Below are 22,763 nucleotides of genomic sequence, written 5' to 3' on the forward strand. Positions count from 1 at the left end.
GGTGACTTAGTCTGCAAACCCGATTTGATGTGGAGAAATATGAAAACAGAACATTAATAAATATGAACAAATTAAAAGTACGCAATATGTGTGTAATACTCACTTATATACTAAGTCAACTGATCATAAACAACAAATTTCTGTTGGCGCACTCTACGGAAATGGAGTTAATCAAAACTACTGTTGAACCAGTCTCCACTTGGGTTCAAGATTGCTATAGTGATGAGGAGATTACTTGTGATTGCTCTGGCAAAAATTTTCATTGCCATATTGTCGACAGACTCAATGATATTTACATATATGTTTCTTCAATCTTGCGGAATCTGTATCTAAGTTGTTCCATAAACACAATAACTAATATCAATTTTCTACTCCAGCGCAAGTTTCCGTCAGTTTTACTTAAAACCCGGTATTTCGAAGTGACAGATTGCAAGAATTTTACACACGAAATCTATATGAATGACAAAGTGCGGGCAATTCGAATAAAAATGTATAAGCTGAATAAAGTAACACTAGTCTATAACATTGATCTTGCTCCAGAGCCAGAAATGTATATTGGTGATGTACTTCATCTACAATTGATTATTAAATCAAATCGTAAAGAAATCCGAGAAGCAGATATTATAAGCATACACACTGACAAATTTCCTAAGCTCAACCAACTGGAAACACTTACGCTTAACGTGCAAGGTCTACGAAATCAGTACTTATCGCTGCAAAACTTAACGCAAACATACTTTAAAAACTTCACTACGATCAGACATCTTGACCTAGCCGGGAATAATATGAGAATGTTGGACACAAATATCTTTGCAGGGCTAACGCAATTGAATAGTCTGAATTTGAGCCGTAATGAAATATGGGAATTGCCCGAAGGTCTGTTTGCATATCAGCGTCAACTTCTTATACTGGATCTGAGTCACAATTCATTGACACATTTACCGTCACACGTTTTCGATCACACTCCTTGGCTATGGCAGTTGAAACTTGGTGGCAATCAACTGCACGATACCACAAATATTATGGAAAATCTGAAACCGTTGCATTATCTACATAGGCTAGACGTAAGTCAGAATCAACTGCAAACTATTTGGAGCACCGAGACTGCCGTCAATAGAAAGCCAAGGCTACTGACAAATTTTCTATACAGCTATAAAGGCATGACTTTGGCTTTAGCCGACGGTCTTAATTATATTAGCAAGTTGCAACCAGAAAATTACGAAGGTGGCAAGATTAACTCAACAGTAATCAATTTAAGTGGCAATCGTCTGCGCGAATTTACTTTGGATTGGCTTGAGGCAGCGAACATTTCATGCCCTTTTAAAATAAACCTAGAGCACAATCTGATTGAAAACATTTTTTCTTTACAACATTTCTTCAGTGCAACTGCCGATTGTGCGCCCGAAATCAAAATGACTGGTAATCCGATCGTGTGCGATTGTAAATTGGCTTGGGTTTACAGTGAAAACTGTCGTTCGCTGTTCAATGGTTTGCAGTGCATTCAGACGTCAACCAAACTAGTAAAAGATCTCGCGCAGCTGGAACGTAAAGAACTGTGTACTTTGGAACCAGTAATGTGCCCCAGCGAATGCAATTGTTACACACAATTTGAATTCCTGCACATCACTTGCAACGGTGCGCAACATATCGAACAGCTCCCACGCCCCGAGCAAGTTGGGCTCAAGAGTTCGGTACTCGATATTAGCAATAACAATTTCATTGCATTGCCGCTAAATACCACCTTCGGCTATGGTAACGTTTCGCAACTCAACGCGTCGTCCAATAAAATCACAAGCATAAATATCAGTCAACTGCCAACCAATTTGACGGTTTTGGATCTACGAAATAATCGCTTAAAATCTTTAAATGATGAATTTTTACGTACATACCTCAATGAAAGCACCAAACTACAATTTCTCTATCTAAGTGAAAATCCTTGGTTTTGCAACTGTTCCACGCTGCACCTGCTGCACACCATACGTACACATCGGAGACGCATACCCGATGCCGACCAATTACTCTGTGTTAATCAGCCGAACGATACACTTCTAATAGCAAATGTGAGAGAATTGTGTTCAATTCCTGCCACTGTTGAATATAATCAGTACTTGATTGCCACTCTGATTAGTCTAGGGTTAACCGTTATTATTTTACTTTGCATTATCGCATTCTTCTATAAATATAAATTAGAAGTGAAAGTCTGGTTATATAATCACAACATATTGAGATCTTGCATTCGCGAATGTGAGCTGGATAAGCATAAAACATTCGATGCGTTTATTTCGTATGCACACCAGGATGCAGACTTCGTCAACCATACATTGCTGCCGCAACTCGAACAGTGCGAACCACCATTTCGTGTATGCACGCACGAACGCAATTGGCTGGCTGGCGCTTATATACCCGAACAAATCATCGAATCGGTGGAACAGTCGCGTCGGACGATCATTGTGCTCTCGCAGCACTTCATCGAGTCGGATTGGGCGCGCATGGAGTTTCGCACAGCGCATCAGTGCTCGTTGAACGAGGGTCGTGCGCGCATAATAATGATTAAATATGGAGAAATCTCGAAAAGCGAGTTACTAGACAGAGAACTAAAGGCATATTTGGATATGAATACATATCTGGATTGGCAAGACGTCAGATTTTGGGACAAATTACGCTACGCCATGCCACATAAAGTGGGTGTAGAGAGGAGTTCCGATATGCTAAAAACTAACGGCCGAATGTATGTTATGGGACAAGTTGAGATGGATCGTTTGCGTGACGAAATTGTTTAAACTTGTTGGTTTGTGGTCAAGCAGTTGGTTGCAGAATGGTAAGATTTTTTACAAATTCATTTACATATATTTATGAAAATACAAATATATTACATTTAATTACAGTTACTTAGTGAAATCTTCCGATTCTTCTGTGACACAAAGAATTATTCGAAATGTTGCTACTAAGAGAAAGACGGAGATAATCTGGGCCAACCTTCTTACAAAACAGTGGTGATCGAACAAACTCTTCAATTCCATTTTGTTATATTTCAAGTAACTATTTAATGAATTTTCGTGTATAATTAATTAAAAAATACACAATGATATCTTATTACATATTTCTACAAAACGTATTTACCTAAATAATTTAACTAGAAAGAAAGCGTAAGTTCGAATGCAATGGAATATTTTATGAATGGTCTTGAAAGGTGCAGTGAGGAATAGTGCTGTCAGGTGCTGACCAAAATTTAGGTTAAACAAGTAATGAGGGCACCTACAGAGGTAATGGAACTATTTACTATTTACTACTTTTTACATTTGTATAAAGTACCGTAACTAAATACAAAACTAATATATAGAACTGTATTTTGGCACAGGTGTAATCTCACTAATATGAGGTATCTAAGAACTAAAATTTTTGAAAAACTGGTAGCGGCCCCGACCTCTGTTTGCTTTAATGTACCGCCCACTTTTCGGTGACACCACTTATCTTGGGACTCAACTGACTGATTTCAATCAAAATCAAGAGTCTTATGTACTATAAAAATGGGTGAAATCGGACAACAACCACGCCTACTTCACATATAAATACACATACATTTTAATTCCATTTGATTCTTTCACTTTCCAGTGTAATACACATAAAAAGCAATTAAAGTAACAGGGTAAAACTTTGCTGGAATAATGGCTTAAGGAGCTATAATAGTGTAACGCATGAAAAATTAGGCGATTTTCGTGAATTTTTTGAAAAGAAAGTATTCTCTTTTAAGTCGCTCCATATACTTTCTGCCCTTCCTGATGGGATATCATTTATTTTTTCAATAATTTCACTTTGAAATAGGCGTTTCACACTTTCGTCTCTCATTTTATCAAGATTTGGCTTAATTTTAGGCTTACTTTTTTTAATTGCGGCTGGTTCAATGGTTTTGCAACTAACTTTAGCATCATTGATCTATCAGATGTCGGCACAAATCCGATGACAGATTTTGCAATGTTTTCTTTAACTATAATGCCTACACCATTGCGGTGATTTTTAGGTTGGTTGCCAGAGAAAAAGAACTGTGTACTATCATTGTCATATGATATGCTGGGAAGTATACTTCAATGGTTGCCTTGCCTTCTGAAGGGTTTACTGTTTTCCATCCTTACACATTTATATAGCGAACCGCTTGATACAAGTACAGACGACCGCTTTCAGCCGTACTTATAGTCACAGACGCTGATATACATATTGTGGATTGCTTTTAGCTTCGATATTCATCAGCGACCTTACCGGCATGGGTAGCCCTACTGGTAGCTACGCTACCGCCAGCATCGCTCTTTGGATCATTATATCTACTGAGCCCCTCATCACGTCAAGATAGCAAATCCCCGAGGGGGTATAAGTACATACATACATATATATATTATTTCCTTGGCACTTTTGTCTGTATATTTACGAAAGCAAATACGAGCTACATAAGGGACGCATCTTTTCGCATCTCCGTTGTCACGGGCAACCAATGGCCGAAGCTCACGTTTTGTCAAAGAGTCAATGTATCGAAACACTGTCGCGACGACAAACTCAAACGAAAAAACGCCGATTGTCACTGCTTCCCTTGCCGCTGTAACAGCTTCGCCTACAAATAGGCGTAAATATGTATGTATGTATATGTAGGAGCGTGAATACATATTGACGCAGATTTTTGCGAGTCACGGAAAAATATTTTAGAATTGACAAATATTATAAATCCACAACAGCTATGTTGCCACTTTTTCACTTCTTTTTTAGAACAAACACCCGAAAGTTGTGCAATTTATGATTTTTCGCTTTTGCCATCGTCGCGAAAAGACGCTTGCTGGCAAAGGCAAGCGCGGGGAGATGTTACGGCGTTTTTTGTTTTATGAATGAAGCGATGTCGCTTGTGGAATATGCGACTGCGTTTATGAATGAAATCGTTTTTGTTGTCAAATTTACTACAGATGCTTCTGCTATTTGAGACAAGTGTTGTTTTTGTAGAACAATCTTTCAATTTTTTGTTGATGGCATATTTACATGTGTACGCATACATATGCATGTTTGTATGTTTGTGCATTATTTGTTCGGCAATGTATACAAATATATGTATGTATGTACATATAAGTTTATATGAATGTATCAACACGCACATTTACCTCTACATACATACATACATATATTGATAAGTGATAACATCAAGACTTGAATTTCTGAACGCGCACATGCGTATACAATACATACATTCATATGAGCGTGTGCAGAGACATACGATTAATATGATAGATCATCTATTTATAAATACTTACATACATACATACATATATTGTTGTGATAAATATAATTTCTTTTAGTAGGAAATATAATACAAAAATATTTATTAGTAAGTATACTATATAAAAACCAAATAAAATTATTAAATATGCAAGTCCAAATTGATTATAAATATTACAATGCATGCATTCATACAAAATTATACTCATATCATAAAACAGCAAAACGAATTTCCTTACATTCGTACATTACGTATTGAAAGCTAACATGAAGCATGAAAATATGATAATGGTGTTAATGTTATTACTCTTCATATTCACGGATTGAGTATGTGAGAGAACTGTAAACAATGTCAATATTTCACAGCGTGAATACTGTGATTGTGAGGTGAATTCCGTACTTCACATTTTAAGTTCTCTGGCTAAACTTATTAGAGGGCGGGGCCAAGTGCACTTTTTCGAAACTTTTTTCCCACAGTTGCCAATAGCTACAGCGATGTCCTGTGTCTGATTTTATTACTTAATTAAGTGCTAAGATATGGCACTTTAAACGTCTTCCATTAATGCCGACTTGTGGGCGTGGCAGTGGTCCAGTTACCCCCAGCTTCGAACTCGTACTTTTTTTGTACTTAGAAATCCGTATACCAAGCGTTGCGTCAAGCGACATCCTTTAAACATAAATACTAAATTTTTGAAATATAATACTTAACTAATGTAAATGCATTAATTTTATATTAAATATTTGAATTAAAATGTTCAAGTTCAGTTTATATAAAATACTCACCCTAATAATACTGTTTTATATACTCACCATAACTTTCTACCACAATGTAACGAAATGTATTCTACTTCCCCCATACTTACGCGTCCCGTTAGATCATAAAATTTCTATAATAAACAATTCAATTGTGTAAGAAGAGCAAACGCGATGGGTCGTTTATATTTTCCGGTACAGGCAATCTAGTTTTCACGCATTCTCAAGTGACTGATTTTTCTCAAAAAAGCTTGATATTTTCCATGGCGCCCGAGTAGGGACTCATTGCGTGATAAAAGTTTAACAAATAATAATAACAATTTTTGTGCATAAAATTTTAGGTTTCAATTGCCTGTGCGCGTCTCGCGTCTCGCTTCTCGACTATTGTCGGTTGTCGTCGGCTAAGTAAAAGTGAAAAATATTTAAACAAATTCAAAGGTAAATTCATTAGCAGTGTCTATACAAACAAAAAAAGTGTACAAAACTTATTTAAAGGTCCGTATCCAGCTCTTAAGTAATTGCTAAAAAAAATATATATTATTTCTTCAAGTAATTTTGACAGCTGGTTACGCATTGTGAATGATTCACATTAGAAGAGCAAGGGAGAAAAAACTTTGTGTGTCATATATATATGTGTGTATGTACGTGTGTAATAACATAAATACAATTATTGCTTTCATGTTTCTTCGCAAAACCATATTCGCATTTTATTGAAAAAAATAGGGGTATTCGCTTGCTCTTGCAAAACCCTTGCACGGTGCAAGAATTGCTTATGTTTCCTCTTGGTGCGCCGGCACAACAACAAACACACGCAAAAATTATTTGCAATGGCAGTAAAATATGTTAGACCAAAACCCATGTATATTTGCGTGCAATGTTACGCAAAAATAATTGCAACCCTGTTTTAACTGTCATTTTACATAAAGACATATTACGTCGGTAAATTGTTGAGGACGGAAAGTTTTAAAGAAATTTTATAATTTTTATTTAAATTATGAAGATTTGTTACAGTTTTTTTGTTAAAAATGTATGCCGAAGCTGCGCCAATTCACAATAGACATGCATAATAGTCATTCACAATAAATTGACCGAATCAGCCGTTCATATATCACTAGATTCTGCAATGGGTGCTCTCGTGCCCTTGTATATTTCGGTATAGTATTTTTGCAATCTTATAGAGTTTGGTTTTTGTTCGTCGAGAGAGGACTTTACTTTTCAATTGCCTACTCAGTCCGAAGTAGCACCTGTTGGCAAGAGTAATCCTGCGTTGGATTTCTAAGCTGACATTGTTGGTGGTGTTAATGCTGGTTCCTAAATAGACGAAATTATCTACAACTTCAAAGTCATGACTGTCAACAGTGACGTGAGTGCCTATACATATAAGTATATATGCATATACATATAAGTATGTACGAGCCATGAAAAAGGCTTTTAATGTAAGTGCCATCTAAATTTGAGAAAATTTATAAAAAAGATGTAAATTTTGATTGTGATCTTTATTTCTGAATCAAATGGTTAAACCAGCGCTATGCGATGAAACCTATTTGGAGTAATGCCTAACAACGACTTCAACTCCCGTAAAAGATACATGTAAAATTGTCATTTTAGTTTTCAATTTATTTTTACGCATTTGTTACTGTAGAACAATTGACATTAAAGCGGAAGAAGTTCAACATTTCTAGTTGCTACAACTCAGAGCCAAACTTCTCAAAGCAACAAGTAAAAAATTTGCCTGTTCTTTTTAGAAATTTTAATTTAAACAAATAAAAATGAGCAAGCCAAAGCAAACCATCACCAAACTCTCTCAAAGTAAGGAGTTGATCCACTTAAAATCATTAAAGCGTCAAAGAACGGTGCCGAAAATTAGCATTTTGCGTATAAAGACGGGCCTTATGGAAAGAACCGTGTCGTTAGATTCAATTGAGTTGGAATGTCGGCTGGACATATTAAACTCGCACAATGAAAAGTTGATGTAATGTCAATCTAAAATTGAAGAGATTGATGAAGACGACATGGCCCGAGGGGAGTTATAGGACATAATTGTAGAAACAAAATCTATAATTTAAACAATTTAGAGTCTAATGTGGACACATCATTTGTAACATCTCATAGCTCAAGGCTTCCAAAAATGTATCTGCCGAAATTCAAGAAAGAATATTCCGAATCTAAAAATTTCATTAGTTTGTTTGAGAGTTTGGTTCACAATGATCCGAATATCTCAGATATTGAAAAATTTAACCATCTGGTTAATTATCTAAAGCGTTTCAAATGTCAGATGAAAATTATCCGAAGACATTGGCAAGTCTCAAAAAAGTTTACGATATTAATTTGTTGATAATTTTCAATACGATTTCGCAAATTTTTGGGCTGCCAACTATACAAAAGCCATCGGCACCCTCATTGCGAGCGATGATGGACAAAGTGTCGGCTGCGTATGACCCATTGCTATCGCTGGGTGATGAGAAATCAATTACAATTGCGATAATCATACACATAGGTTAGGTTAGGTTAGATGGCTGATCAAAGATCGCATGTGGATTAATAGATGTAGTCCTTTGTGATGCCATAGAAAATAGAACTCCCGTGTTCGTACTTACAGATCGGCAAAACGATTTGTAGTCAATACAAATTTGCAAAGGCGCTAAATATCTACATCCACCGGTAGGATATCTGAAGGTATGTACCCCCAAGTATCTAAGCCTTGACCTCCCAAATGCGGGAAAGTCAAGAAGGAAGTGCTGGCTAGTTTCTGCCATATATTCTTCCAAGCAGCTTCTGCATACGGCGTCCGGTAAGATTCCCAGTCTTACAGCATGTGTGTCAATAGCGCAGTGACCCGTCAAGAGCCCCACCATTAAAGGGAGGCTAGCCTTACTGAGGGCAAAGAGATCGCTAGATCTCCTACGATCTATCTTGGGCCAGAATGCTTTCGCGACCGCGCAAGTACCAATGCTGGCCCAGCATTGACCAAGCATCCGCGAGGCCCAACTATTCAGTAGTAGAACACAAGAGGACACAGGAGCACCGACCCATTCCCAATCTACCGAAAGAGACTCTAGGGTGCCTTTCCTTGCTAGCTCATCAGCTTTGCAGTTACCAGCTATTCCGCTGTGGCCAGGCACCCATACAAGGGTTGTAATAAATACTGTCGCCGCCAGGGGCAGTGACGCCAGACACTCCTCAAACAGCTCAATCATACACATGGTCATGACAAAAGTTGACTTTGCCACCCGATCAAAGTGGGAGGAACAGCTGGATGACGACAAGCTACCATTGTGGAAGGACTGTGAAGCTACTATGAATAGAAGATTTCATCAATTATCAGCATAACGAGCGTCATGTTCGAGAACTAAACCCGGAGCTGCAAACAGTATGAGTCATATGACAGAAACCAAATCGGACAGAACCAAACCGTCGTTAGTAGCTGCAATTACAAAGCAGCCTCTTTGTCAGCAGTGTAAATCAAAGGACCACTACAACTTTCAAACTTTCTCTGTGCAACAAAGATTTGAGTATGTCAAATTGGGGCTTCGTATGCACAAATTGTTTGCGTAAGGGACATACGGTCTCCAAGTGCAGAGCGGATCGATGTCGTGTGTGCAATCGATCCCATCATACGTTACTGCACCAGTATCCCGTTTCCTTTACTGCGGAATCTCATCAGCAACCAACAACAACTACACACTTATCGTCTAAAGATTCAGTAGTCCGAAAATTCTGAGCCCTGGAGGAGCTTCCTTTAGAAATAAATGGCAAAAAGTTCACACCAGGACAAAATAGTGTGAACAATTTTTCGTTAACACAACTGAGGTATTGCCTTCAGGACGGCTTCAAGTCAAAATGCCCTTTAAATCTGACCGTAAGTTACACGGTCACTCCTATGAAACCGCAGTTCGGCGTTTTCAGGCCCTGAAGAGGAAAACATTGAAGCATTTCGTAAAATGTATATGGTCTTTATGAGCACTGTGTTACATGAGCCCAACGAGCATTTAGATCCCGAGTGAGCCACACTACTTCATTATTAAACTACATGCTGTCTTTAATGATTCGAGTCGATCTTCAACTCAAATAGTATTGCATGAACTTTTGATGGTAGGTCCAACCATCCAAGGTTCGCTCGTTTTCGCTTACATACATAAGTGTGTCCTAACAGCGGACATTACTAAAATGTATCGCCAAATAATTATGCATAAAGAAGATAGAAATTGTCAACCTATTGTGTGGAGAGAGCTCCTTCAGAGCAAATACAAACTTTTCGATTTTACACCGTAACTTACGGCACTGCGCCTGCACCATTTTTCACAACACGGTTTTCGCAAATGCTCAGTGATGCCAAAACAATGAAATATCCACTCGGTTCATTGGCCATTAAGAGAGACTTTTATGTTGAGGATTTATTAAAGAGATCCGATAATTTCGAGTCTCTAGATCTTTTGAGAAGTGAGGTAATTAAAATGTTAAACTCGGCCGGATTCACCTTAAGGAAATGGCACTGAACAGTCATTAAGCTTCAATGACAAAAATTCCACTAAAACGTTGGGAATCCATTGGTTGCCGAAAGAGGATTTGTTTCGATTTCGTTTTAGATGACAATTTTAGTGATCTGCGAGCAACTAAAGGAAACATATTGTCAGTTTCTCCTCGCCTTTTCGATCCTCTTGGACTATTAGCCCTACTAGTTGCCAAAGCAAAAATCTTATTACAAGAGCTTTGTTTTCAAAAACTAGATTGGGATGAGTCAATTTCATTGAGACTCGACACTAGTTGGCAGAATTTTAAACCCAACCCAATGCAGCTTTCAACAGTTATCATTCCTCGTTACGTAAACGTAGAGTCGAGTACCATCTGCCAAATACATGGCTTCAATAAGGGCGTGCGGATGCTGAATATATATACGAGGCCAATCTACTAGTGGTATTAAATTTATGCCACTTACTGCAAAGTCTAGAGTGGGTCCGCTGAAGACCAAAACTCTTCCGCGTCTTGAGCTCTCGGCAGCACATCTTCTTTCAAAAATATGGTCAAGAGTAGCGCCTATGTTTAATCGACATTTCGACAAAATTACATTTTGGACAGACTCTGAAATAGTTTTACATTGAATGAAAACACACCCTACCTCACCACTAAGCTTCGTCGCAGTTAGATTGCCCGAAATGCAAGAGGTGATTGACAAAGCGCATTGGCGGCATGTGCCAATAAAACAAAATTTTGTGGATCAAGTATCTTGGGGTTGTAACGTGGACGAATTGAATAATTCGATAGGTTTTGGCGATTTACAGTTCCTCATAGAAGACCTGAAGACACCCACTTCCAGCTCTCCCTAGAAGACGAAGCATTAGAGAAGAAGAAAACTAATTTTACACTAACTATAAATGTGAAAGATAACACAATATTGAACTTTATCGAAAAAATTTCTTCTCATCAGAAATTGCTTTGTGTGGTCGCATATTTACTACAATGGATCAGACGACCAGGGTAGGGAACTGACATCTAACGAATTACACTTGTATTTTTTGAAAATTTGCGAATAAAATCCAAAAACTGACTTAAGGCACCACGCTACCCGCAACCTTGCATAATCTCAATCCGTTCTTGCATGAGTACTCGGATATGTCGCTTTCATCCAAATTAATCCGAGTAGGAGATGAAAGCACACACTGCTTTCATTACAAGCCGAAGCTGCAAACCCAAATACTGGGAAACTTGCTCGTTGAAAGACTTCGAGCGCTACGCCCTTTCCTTATATTTAGCGTAGATTTTTGGTCGACCACCCGTGAAAACTTATATCGCAGTTTTTGTGGGCCTTTACTTCGAATTAGTTTCTGACTTATCGACTAATTCATTTACATATTTTCGCCCTAAAGGGGTTCACTGGTCGCCGAAGAATTCCGCTGAAGAGTTTCAGCGACAACGCAAACAACTTCGTCGGCGTCGACCGCAAGCTCCACGAGGTGAAGGAGGCATTTTTAGCTCGTTAGTGAAGGCATTCGCAGCAGAAGAAGAATTCAGCTTCACCTTCATACCACCCAGGGCACCCACACTTCGGCGCATTATGGGAGGCCGCGGTGAAATCCGCCAAACATCTAGTTGTTCGCGCACTCGGCAACGCTCTTCTCGCCGCGGAAGAGCTATCAACAGTACTAGCCGAAGTGGAAGCCATTCTCTATTCGCGTCCACTAGCACCGTTGAGCCAGGACACTAACGATGGAGAAGATCTACCTCCAGCACAACTACTGATCGGTTGTCCGCTACGAGCACTGCCACCAGCTGAAGTGCCAGCGGACCTAATTCGTTTTCTCAAGCAACAGTTTTGGCAGCAGTGGTCCAAAACATATCCCATGAGTTTTCAGGAGCGCAACAAATGGCTACATCCGGAGTGGAATCTGCAGGCCGGCGATTCCGTCATCAAACACGAAGACAACACAACACCGCAGCACTGGGTACTAGGAGGTGTCGTCGCAATCGCAGAAGAGCACGACGACAAGGTGCGAGCCATAAGCTCGCCCTGCTACGCATCAACGTTGAAGGATCATGATCCTGTCAAGGTGGCCGGTGTTGCGTCAAGCGACATCCTTTAAAACTACTAATTTTTTTACAAAATTATGTTGAATTAATTTAATATTAAATATTTGAATTAAAGGTAAAAGTTTAATTTATATAAAATACTCACCATAATGTAACGAAATGTATTCTACTTACCCCTTTTTGTAAATACATACTTACGCGTCCTGGAATAAAGAATTCAATTGGTTAGAAGAGCAATCGCGATCAGTCAGTTATACTTTTCGGTGCAGGCAATTTAGTTTTCACACATTCTCAAGTGACTAATTTTTTTCAAAAAAGTTTGAAATTTTTCACCAAGTTTCATCCAAAATTTTACTCAAGTTGCAGCTTTCACTGACGGAAGGACGAACAGAGACATCCTGCCGGATTTCTATTATTCTCGTCATACTGATTATTTGTATATATATAACCCTATATCTATCTCGCTTAGTTTTAGGTGTTACGTACAACCGTTATGTGAACTAAACTATCATACTCTCTAGCAACATATTGCGAGAGTATTCAAACGAATAAAATTAGAGAACAAATTGCAAAAGCGCATATGGCTGATCTTCTGAAATTTTGATTTTAAAAATAAATATTTTCTAAAAATAACATTTATTGCGAAACGTCGTTAGCTAGTTATTTTATAACATTCATGATTTGTATCTCAAATATTTGTATTATATTGAAATCATTCTAATAAAATTCTATCTTAATTTTTAGCGATTTGACTGGTGTTTAATGTAGCTTTAAAGGGTCATGGCAACTTTTTAAAAAGTTTTTAAACAAAAATATCCACCTCCTTACGAGAGAGTAAATTCTTCTTATATTACTAGAGCAACAAACAAATTATCGCACAAGGGCGAGTGCATAGAGATAAGTGCTTGCTTGATAAGGAATCAAAATACGATTTATGTTTCTTAAAGCTTACCAATTCGATATTATATTTTAGTATTTCAGTAAGTGTAAGTGAGTTGGTCTGCAAGCCCGATTTATTGTGGAGGAAATATAAAAACAATAACAGCAAATTAATAAATATGAACAAACTAAAAGTACGCAATTTGTGTGTAATACTCGCCTACATACTAAGTTAACTGATCATAAACAACAAATTTCTGTTGGCGCACACTACCGAAGTGAAATTAATCAAAACTACTGTTGAACCAGTCTTCACTTATCCCCCCGATTGTTATAAGGATGAGAAGACTACTTGTGATTGCTATGGTGATGGCGATTGTAATTGTAATATTGACGACGGACTCAATTATATTTACATCAGTTTTCTTCAAACTTGCGGAAACTTTTTGTATTGTGTACCATAACCACAGAAACTAATATCAATTTTCTACTCGAGCGCAAATTTCAGTCAATTTTACTTAAAAGCCGGTATTTCGAAGTGATAAATTGCAAAAATTTTTCACACGAAATCTATATGAATGACAAAGTGCAGGAAATTCTAACAAAAATGTATGAGATGAATAAAGTAATACTAGTCTTTAACACTGACCTTGCTGCAGAACCAACGGAATATATTAGTGATGCGCTTCACCTACAACTGATTATTAAATCAAATCGTAAAGCAATCCGAGAAGCAGATATTATAAGCATACCCACACAATATGAGCAGGACCAACTGGAAACACTTACGCTTAGCGTACAAGGTCTAAGAAATCAGTACATATCGCTGCAAAACTTAACGAAAACATACTTTAAAAACTTCACTGCGCTCAGACAGCTTGACTTAGCCGGCAATAATATGAGAATGCTGGAGGCCAACATCTTTGCAGCGCAAACAAAATTGAATAGTCTGAATTTGAGCCATAATGAAATCCGAGAATTGCCCGAAGGTCTGTTTGCAAATCAGCGTCAACTTCTCATACTGGATCTGAGTCATAATTCATTGACATATCTAACGCCACACCTTTTCGATCACACTCCTTGGCTATGGCAGTTGAAACTTGGTGGCAATCAACTGCACGACACCACAAATATTATGGAAAATCTGAAACCGTTGCATTATCTACATAGGCTAGACGTAAGCCAAAACCAACTGCAATCTATTTGGAGCATCGAGACTTCCGTCAATAGAACGCCAGTGCTATTGACAAATTTTCTATACAGCTACAAGGGCATGAGTTTGGCTTTAGCCGACGGTCTTAATTATATTAGCAAGTTGCAACCAGAAAATTACGAAGGTGGCAAGATTAACTCAACAGTCATCAATTTCAGTGGCAACCGTTTGCGCGAATTCACTTTGGATTGGCTTGTAGCAGCGAACATTACTTGCCCTTTTGAAATAAACCTAGAGCACAATTTGATTGAAAACATTTTTGCTTTACAAAATTTCTTCAGTGCAACTGCCGATTGTGTGCCCGAAATCAAAATGACTGGTAACCCGATTGTGTGCGATTGTAAATTTGCTTGGATTTACAGTGAAAACTATCGTTCGCTGTTCAATGGTTTGCAGTGCGTTCAGACGTCAACCAAACTAGTAAAAGATCTCGCGCAGCTGGAACGTAAAGAACTGTGTGCTTGGGAACCAGTAATGTGCCCCAGCGAATGCAATTGTTACACACAATTTGAATTCCTGCACATCAATTGCAAGGGTGCGCAACATATCGAACAGCTCCCACGCCCCGAGCAAGTTGGGCTCAAGAGTTCGGTACTCGATATTAGCAATAACAATTTCATTGCATTGCCGTTAAACACCACCTTCGGCTATGGTAACGTTTCGCAACTCAACGCGTCGTACAATAAAATCACGAGCATAAATATCAGTCAACTGCCAACCAATTTGACGGTTTTGGATCTACGAAATAATCGCTTAAATTCCTTAAATGATGATTTTTTACGTACATACCTCAATGACAGCACAAAACTACAATTTCTCTATCTAAGTGAAAATCCTTGGTTTTGCAACTGTTCCACACTGCAACTGCTGTACACCATACGAACACATCGGACACGCATACCCGATGCCGACCAGTTACTCTGTGTTAATCAGCCGAACGATACACTCCTAATGGCAAATGTGAGAGAATTGTGTTCAACTCCTGTCACTGTTGAATATTATCAGTACTTTATTGCAACTGTGATTAGTGTAGGGATAACAATTATTATTTTTCTTTTCATTATCGCACTCTTCTATAAATATAAATTAGAAGTGGAAGTCTGGTTATATAGCCACAACATATTGAGATTTTGCATTCGCGAATGTGAGCTGGATAAGCATAAAACATTCGATGCGTTTATTTCATATGCACACCAGGATGCAGACTTCGTCAACCATACATTGCTGCCGCAACTCGAACAGTGCGAACCACCATTTCGTGTATGCACGCACGAACGAAATTGGCTGGCTGGCGCTTATATACCTGAACAAATCATCGAATCGGTGGAACAGTCGCGTCGCACGATCATTGTGCTCTCGCAGCACTTCATCGAGTCGGATTGGGCGCGCATGGAGTTTCGCACAGCGCATCAGTGCTCGTTGAACGAGGGTCGTGTGCGCATAATAATGATTAAATATGGAGAAATCTCGAACAGTGAGTTATTGGATAGAGAACTAAAGACATATTTGGATATGAATACATATTTGGATTGGCAGGACATCAGATTTTGGGACAAATTACACTACGCCATGCCACATAAAGCGGGTAAAGTTAGGAATTCCGATGTGCTTGATGTTAATGGTAGAATGTATGTTGTGGGACAAGTTGAGATGAATCGTTTGCGTGATGAAAGTGTTTAAATTTGTCACAGTTGGTTTGTAGTAAAGCAATTGGCTGCAAGATGGTAAGATTTATAACAAATACATTTTTATATACATATATACATGAAATACAAATATGTTCCATTTAATTGCAGTTACTTAGTGAAATCTTCCGATTCTTCTGTGACGCAAAGAGTTATTCAAAATTGCGCTACTAAGAGAAAGATGGAGATAATCTTGGCCAACCTGTTTACCAGGCAGTGATCGCACAATCTCTTCAATCCCATTTTATTATATCTCAAGTAACTATTTAATAAATTTTCCTGTATAATTAATTACAAAATGCACAATGATATCTGTTTATAATACAAAAATTATTTTCTTAAATACTTTAATTAGAAAGAAAGCGTAAGTTCGAGTGCAATGGGATATTTTATGAATAGTTTTCAAAGGTGCAATGAGGAATAGTGTTGTCAGGTGCTGACCAAAATTTAGGCTAAACAAGTGATGAAGGTGGAACTATTTCGATCTTATGGCATTTTACATTTGAAGAAAAACGTATAAAGTACCAAAACTAAGCAGTAAATTAAGATATATAACTCTAATTTGGCGCAGGAGATTACAGTAGTATGAAGTACCTGTGGACTAAAAATTTTGAAAAAGTGGGTGTGGTCCCCACTTTTATTTGCTTTAATGTACGTAGAAAGCTTTATGAGAGTAAAAATTTGTCGATGGGGATGGCACCGCCCATTTTTAGGTGAAACCACTTATCTTAGGACCCATTATGACATTATTCTGAGATTTTTAACTGTAAAAATGGGCGTAATCGGGCTGCAACCACGCCTACTTCAAACGTAGCACAAGCCTGTAGCCCGGTCTTTCTTTGTTTCCTTGTCTGAAGAGACCGATTAAAGCAAGCATTTTGAGACGACAAAAAGGAGAATGCCTTCCGTGACGCCTTCAAGGCTTGGAAATTGCGCAAGCAGCACTTGATCGTTTATGGTTTAATAAAGTTTTATAAATCGACCCAGTTATTTTTTACTTTCTGGATAAACCCTATACAACAGAAAAGTTTTCATTCAAATGCAGGCGCACATTCAACAAGCGACCTCGCTTCATTCATAAAAGCAGACTCCGTAACGTCACCTCGAGCATGCTTTTGCCTACAAGCTTATTTTCGCGACGATGGCAAAAGCTAACAAGTAAGGGAGGGTGCAACCGAATATTTTATACTGTTGCAGCTTGCAAGAATCAACGCCAGGGAATACATTAAGGTGTAAAACGTCTAACAGAGGATCGGAAGCTAAGCAGTTCTATAGATTTCTAAGCTGGTGCCCTTTCAACTCCTGGGCAACATTTGGCGTTGGAACTGCTTTTTGAGTAGGGGTAGCTATTTAGGATTTGGTAAAACCCTGGGCTGGTGACGGCGGCATTTTGGCACCAGAATATGATGAGTTGACAATGAGGGTGTCGCAACTGTCCCCGTCTCGTTAAAACCCTAGCAGGCCTCAGAGTACGTAGCAACTAGACCAACTTCTTCTTCTTACGCGGTGGCCAGGACTATCAGAGGAGCCTCTGCTAGAATTATGAAAGGCTCTATAGGCAGAAGCAAAGCAGCTCTAGAGAGAAAGCTGAAGTCAGAAATTGTGGAACGCTACGGTGATAAGCATGCCGGTCAGATATCTGAGCAGCATACTAATACACTCGAGTTGGCCAAAAAGGTGCTGAGCGTGAGGCCGATAGGGCAGGACCGGACAAGAACAAAGTTGAACCAGTGATTAAGCGGCAAAGGTCGCATGAGGAAGAAAACTCCCTTGGTATAAAACCGGAAACGGAGGCTGAGCCAACCTTTAGCGAAATCGCTAAAAGCGCTGTGTCAATAGACCTTGGCGCGTTCGATCGCAGCGGGCAGGAGTGGAAGCGACGGCTATCGGCTATTTTCAGTCTTCTTGAAGGTAATGAAAATGTGAGAGATTAGAAGTGCCGATGAAAGATTCTTATTAATACTAAACTTCGGTTTAGTGAATAGGGAGAGAACAAAGGAACCATATCAGACAGTCAAATTCTTCTGCCAGTGTATTTAAAAATTTTACTCAAGCTAGGTCTTACTTTCTAATATAATCGTTTCTTTCTTTATACTTTTCTTTGTTTGTTATATCGACGCAACCACTTGTAGTTGCCATAATATTTGTCAAGTGGCCTACTTCTCACATTACATATTGAATATTTCGTGTGGTCGCAACGTTGCTGCGATAATAAAAAAGGAAATATGCAACAGGACTGATTTTGACTGAGACCTATATGGTAACCCTAAGAAAACCGAAGAGGACTTAGTGGAAAAGCTTCTTCGAAAAAGGTGGAGGGCTGTGTCGAGTCCTGGCTTAGGCAAATTCTAGTTAAAAGCTTCAGCTTATTCCAAAGACGCAAATAGGAAGTGGGCTCTATGGAGTGAAGATACAGATCATATGTTCCTTAATGTCTCCGAGCACTACGACCTCTGCGGGGATATCTCTGTACTGTAGGAACGACACTTGAGATGAGCGATCAATTCGTTCAAACGGTTCAAACCCCAGGACCAGACTGTATCATACCAAATATCCGCAATAATACTTATCTCGGGGGTATGTGATTGCTTGTTAGCAGTATTAGCTCTGTTTTCTCCGTAGCGAGGTAGAGGTTGTGTGATTCGAGCCATGCTTGCGTCCGCGTCATGACCTGGTTCAGCTTTCTTTGCGCTTCTTCTGTATCCCTTGCTGTCATTATTGCCGCAATGTTATCCGCGTAGCCATTTATATACGATTCATTAGGCATTGTTTTAATAAAGCGTTGTGGCTAATGTTCCACTAGTTTGGGCCTAGAATGGAACCTTGTGCTGCGTTTTCATTAGTTTCCTAGTTTCTTGTTGCTAAGGTAGCTTCGCGCCACAGCTCTGAGGTAGTCGGATATCTTATATCTTTTTTCGAGAGAGTCGATCATATCCACTCAGAAGTGCTGCCGGGCGTTCTGCGTCGATTATTTTGAGGATTTTTGCCTGTCCTGTCCGGGCCGGGTGATTTGTTAGCCATGAGCTTTTCAAGGAAAACTGGGGGATTTGCGGAGATCTTAAATTATGTTCGGAATCTCTAGCCTGTTCTGTGTGTGTGTGTATGGGGAATAGTGTGTTTATGATGTGATCCATTTTGGCAGCGGTAAGTCAGGTGGATTTGCTCGAGTGCCGAGTTTCATCATCACTATTTTCTGTTTATATCCTCGCATAGTTCCTCCCATTTTTTCTTTTTGCTGTCGGCGATGGGGTGTTCCAACTTCTTTTTTCCTTTTGCCTCTCCTCTGCGGCTGAGTTAGGCGATATTTTCAGTGCACCAGTAAATTGCCGCTTTATATATGGTGGCAAGCCTTGGGCATTCATTTTTGACATGCTCTTGTTATATTGATTTTCTATTGCGGAGATCAATTTCGAAGTATTTAGTTTGGAAAAGTTCCGCTTTCGTGTTCCAGCGTTTTTTCTGTACAGGTTAGCGTTTGCTCCGGTATCGATTGCGAAGGAAATGTACTGATGATCGCTACCAGTGTAATCTTCCTGGACTTTCCATTTATTTCTTGAGCCTGCCATGCATTGTGATGATAGGGTAGTATCTGGTGTAGTTTCTTCGCATACCGGCCTTCTAAGCACTATTAGAAAAAGACACGCAGAATAAAGATGAAGTTTATTGGTACATAGCGAAATATCACAAAAATGAAACTGGATATGGAGGAATTAATGGGAATTATGAAGGACTAAAAACTTTAATTTGCTACAAGAATCTAAAGAAGTTAATACAAAACAAGAAAAAACCTTAACTTCGTCTCCACTGAAGCTAATATACCCTTCACAGGTGTATTTCTTTCAGTAACTATGTGTTCAGTTTCTATGGAAGCTATAGTAATCTGATCTGAATATTTTTTTCGGAGATTATGTTGTTACCTTGGTATCGTGAAGATACCACGTCAAATGCGAACGTTTTTCATATAAGAACTTGATTCCGATCGTTCTGTTTGTATGGCAGCTATATGTCATAGTTGTCCGATATTGGCAGTTGCGACAAATGAGCAGCTTCTTGAAGAGAAAATTTCGTTTACAAAATTTCAAAACGATATCTTAAGAACTGTGGGACTAGTTCGTATATACACAGACAGACAGACGGACGGACGGATAGACGGACAGACGTACATAGCTAAATCGAGTCAGTTCATCATACTGATCATTTATATATATACTTCATAGGATCTCCGATGCTTTTTTCTGGGTGTTACAAACTTCGTGACAAACTTAAACTACCCTGTTCAGCGTATGAATATATAAATAACTGTAAAATATGTAATAAGGCGAAATACGACTGAAAACCTATTAAGCAAAAGTACAAGCTAACCGAAACACCGATGGATATTAACCAAATAATACATATCGATGTTTGTACCAACAAAAAACATAGTTTTATCACTTTCATTGATAAATTTTTAAAATATGCAATGGCCTTAGAAGATAGAAACAGTCTTACAATAGTAGAAAAAATTAGATTTAATCTCTCTCTCAGAGGTAAACCAACAAAAGTTATGACACTCAATGAATTTAAATCAGTAAACATAAAAGAACTCTTAAGACATGAATGCATTGACGTTCATTTTAGAATACTCTGATGTAGAAAGGCTACACAGTACTATTTCTGAAAAATTTAGAACACTGGAGGCTATGAAATCACCACAATCTAGATAGAGGATAATAAAAAACGTACAATAATAATATTGAACGAACAGCGAGAAATTTTTTCATAATACGGAACAGCACGGGTACGTGAAGAACTAACTAAGGCTCTTAGGCATAAATACGAACCAAGATATCGCAAACTAAATTTACAAAACATACACTCTTTCAATATTAGAAGAAAAAAGGAATGTTCAGGTGAAATTGATCCTAAGATCTTTGATAATATTACTGGCACTGACACCAGTGCAACCTCATCTCATAATTGAAAAAATTGAAACTTATCTTGGATACATGGAAGTATGGATCGAATGCGTCCACCTCGCAGAAAAATACGACTCTATAGCAGATATAATAAATATAGAGGTAATATTAGGTATAATAAACACAATTCACAATAATATAGAACGTGGTGGCCTACAGGAAAAATCACAAATTTTGGAAATGCAACTTAACAATATAAAAAGTAAAGCTTTGGCTTTAATACTACATCGACAGCAAAGAGGCCTAATTAATATTTTTGGAACAGCTCAAAAATGAATACAAATAACCATAATGCAATTAAAAATCTAAATAGTCAAATAAGCATTAATGCATTTTTTAATAAAACATTCTCTAAACTCAAGTCTGTCTTAGAGCGACCGTAATTTAATAAATTCGAAATTAAATAGTATAAATAACGTTAATAACGTTAACAGTGTGACATAATATATATACTGACTTCACACTAAAACTAAAAATTATACAAGACAATATCGAACACATTCAAGAAAGCATAGCTGTAAATGAAAATTAAAAACTAATGCTTGAAGACAGTGTAATAAGTAACTTAAAAAATACGGTATTAATAGATGAAATAAGCTATGTATGTAAGAAAAACGCATTATATATACGGCTCCAAATTACTTTAATTCTCATCGCTATTGTATTAATAACTGTATTAAAAAAAGAGCAAAAATAACAATGTTAAAATAATCAACATTATCACTCGGGAGAGTTCCCAATTAAAGGGAGGAGGACTTATGTTGCCGTCGTTGCCAACCAAATCGCTGCCGACGTCGACCTACAAATCCCAATTTACACCTTGACTGGTCTACATATATTTAACTAAAGCATGTTTAAACACATGCCAAGTAACTTCAAATACGGTGTTCATGTTACAAAAATTGCAACAATTCTCTAGATTATTATTTTTATTCATATGGGAATTTTGAATTTCAATAAATTAATATGCCAAAAGAACAAAATTTGTGAAAGAACACTTAGTCTAAAAAAAATAATTTTTAATAAACAAAATTCCGCATAAATTTGGACACTAAAGTGACAAGTTGTTTTTCAATGCCATACCTCGTTAGCGACAAGATCTCTGCCCTCTTCTATGGATACCGATCATTAACGACCTGCTTAAAAAACTCGAGGATTGTCGCTGGCGTGTCATTGCCTATGCAAACGATGTGGCACTTATGGTCAAAGGAAAGTTCTTTAGTACCGTGTATTAAAATCATTATAATTAAAATTCTATCTTAATTTTTAGCGATTTGACTGGTGGTTAATGTAGCTTTAATACGGTCCCGGCAACTTTTTAAAAATTTTTTAACCACAAATATCCAAATTTATTGTGATATACTAAGTCGCTTTGACTTCGCTTACGACTTTCATTGGCGCTGCAAAAGATTTAGTCGGTTTACAAGAGAGTAAATTCTTATGGAAAAATTTTGTTTTTTTTATATTACCAGAACAACAAACAAATTATCGCACAATGGC

General features: G+C 38.0%; 2 protein-coding genes across 2 annotated transcripts; both read left to right on the forward strand.

Annotated features, from left to right (window-relative positions):
* Positions 1-488: 488 nt before the first annotated feature.
* Positions 489-2,780, forward strand: LOC125778600 (protein toll-like). Its single transcript, XM_049457283.1, has one exon. It carries the CDS (start codon positions 489-491, stop codon positions 2,778-2,780), a length of 2,292 nt encoding a protein of 763 aa, XP_049313240.1.
* An 11,468-nt stretch (positions 2,781-14,248) lies between these two features.
* LOC115066094 (protein toll-like) lies at positions 14,249-16,300 on the forward strand. Its single transcript, XM_049457751.1, has one exon. The coding sequence runs from the start codon at positions 14,306-14,308 to the stop codon at positions 16,298-16,300; it is 1,995 nt and encodes a 664-aa protein (XP_049313708.1). The 5' UTR covers positions 14,249-14,305.
* The last annotated feature ends 6,463 nt before the right edge of the window (positions 16,301-22,763 follow it).

This window comes from Bactrocera dorsalis, chromosome 1 (assembly GCF_023373825.1).
Source record: "Bactrocera dorsalis isolate Fly_Bdor chromosome 1, ASM2337382v1, whole genome shotgun sequence".
NCBI classification, from domain to species: Eukaryota; Metazoa; Arthropoda; class Insecta; order Diptera; family Tephritidae; genus Bactrocera; species Bactrocera dorsalis.

Excerpts from the sequence above, each read along its gene's own strand:
- LOC125778600 (XM_049457283.1), top strand. The coding sequence starts at position 489 with ATGTATAAGCTGAATAAAGTAACACTAGTCTATAACATTGATCTTGCT.
- LOC115066094 (XM_049457751.1), top strand. The coding sequence starts at position 14,306 with ATGAGAATGCTGGAGGCCAACATCTTTGCAGCGCAAACAAAATTGAAT.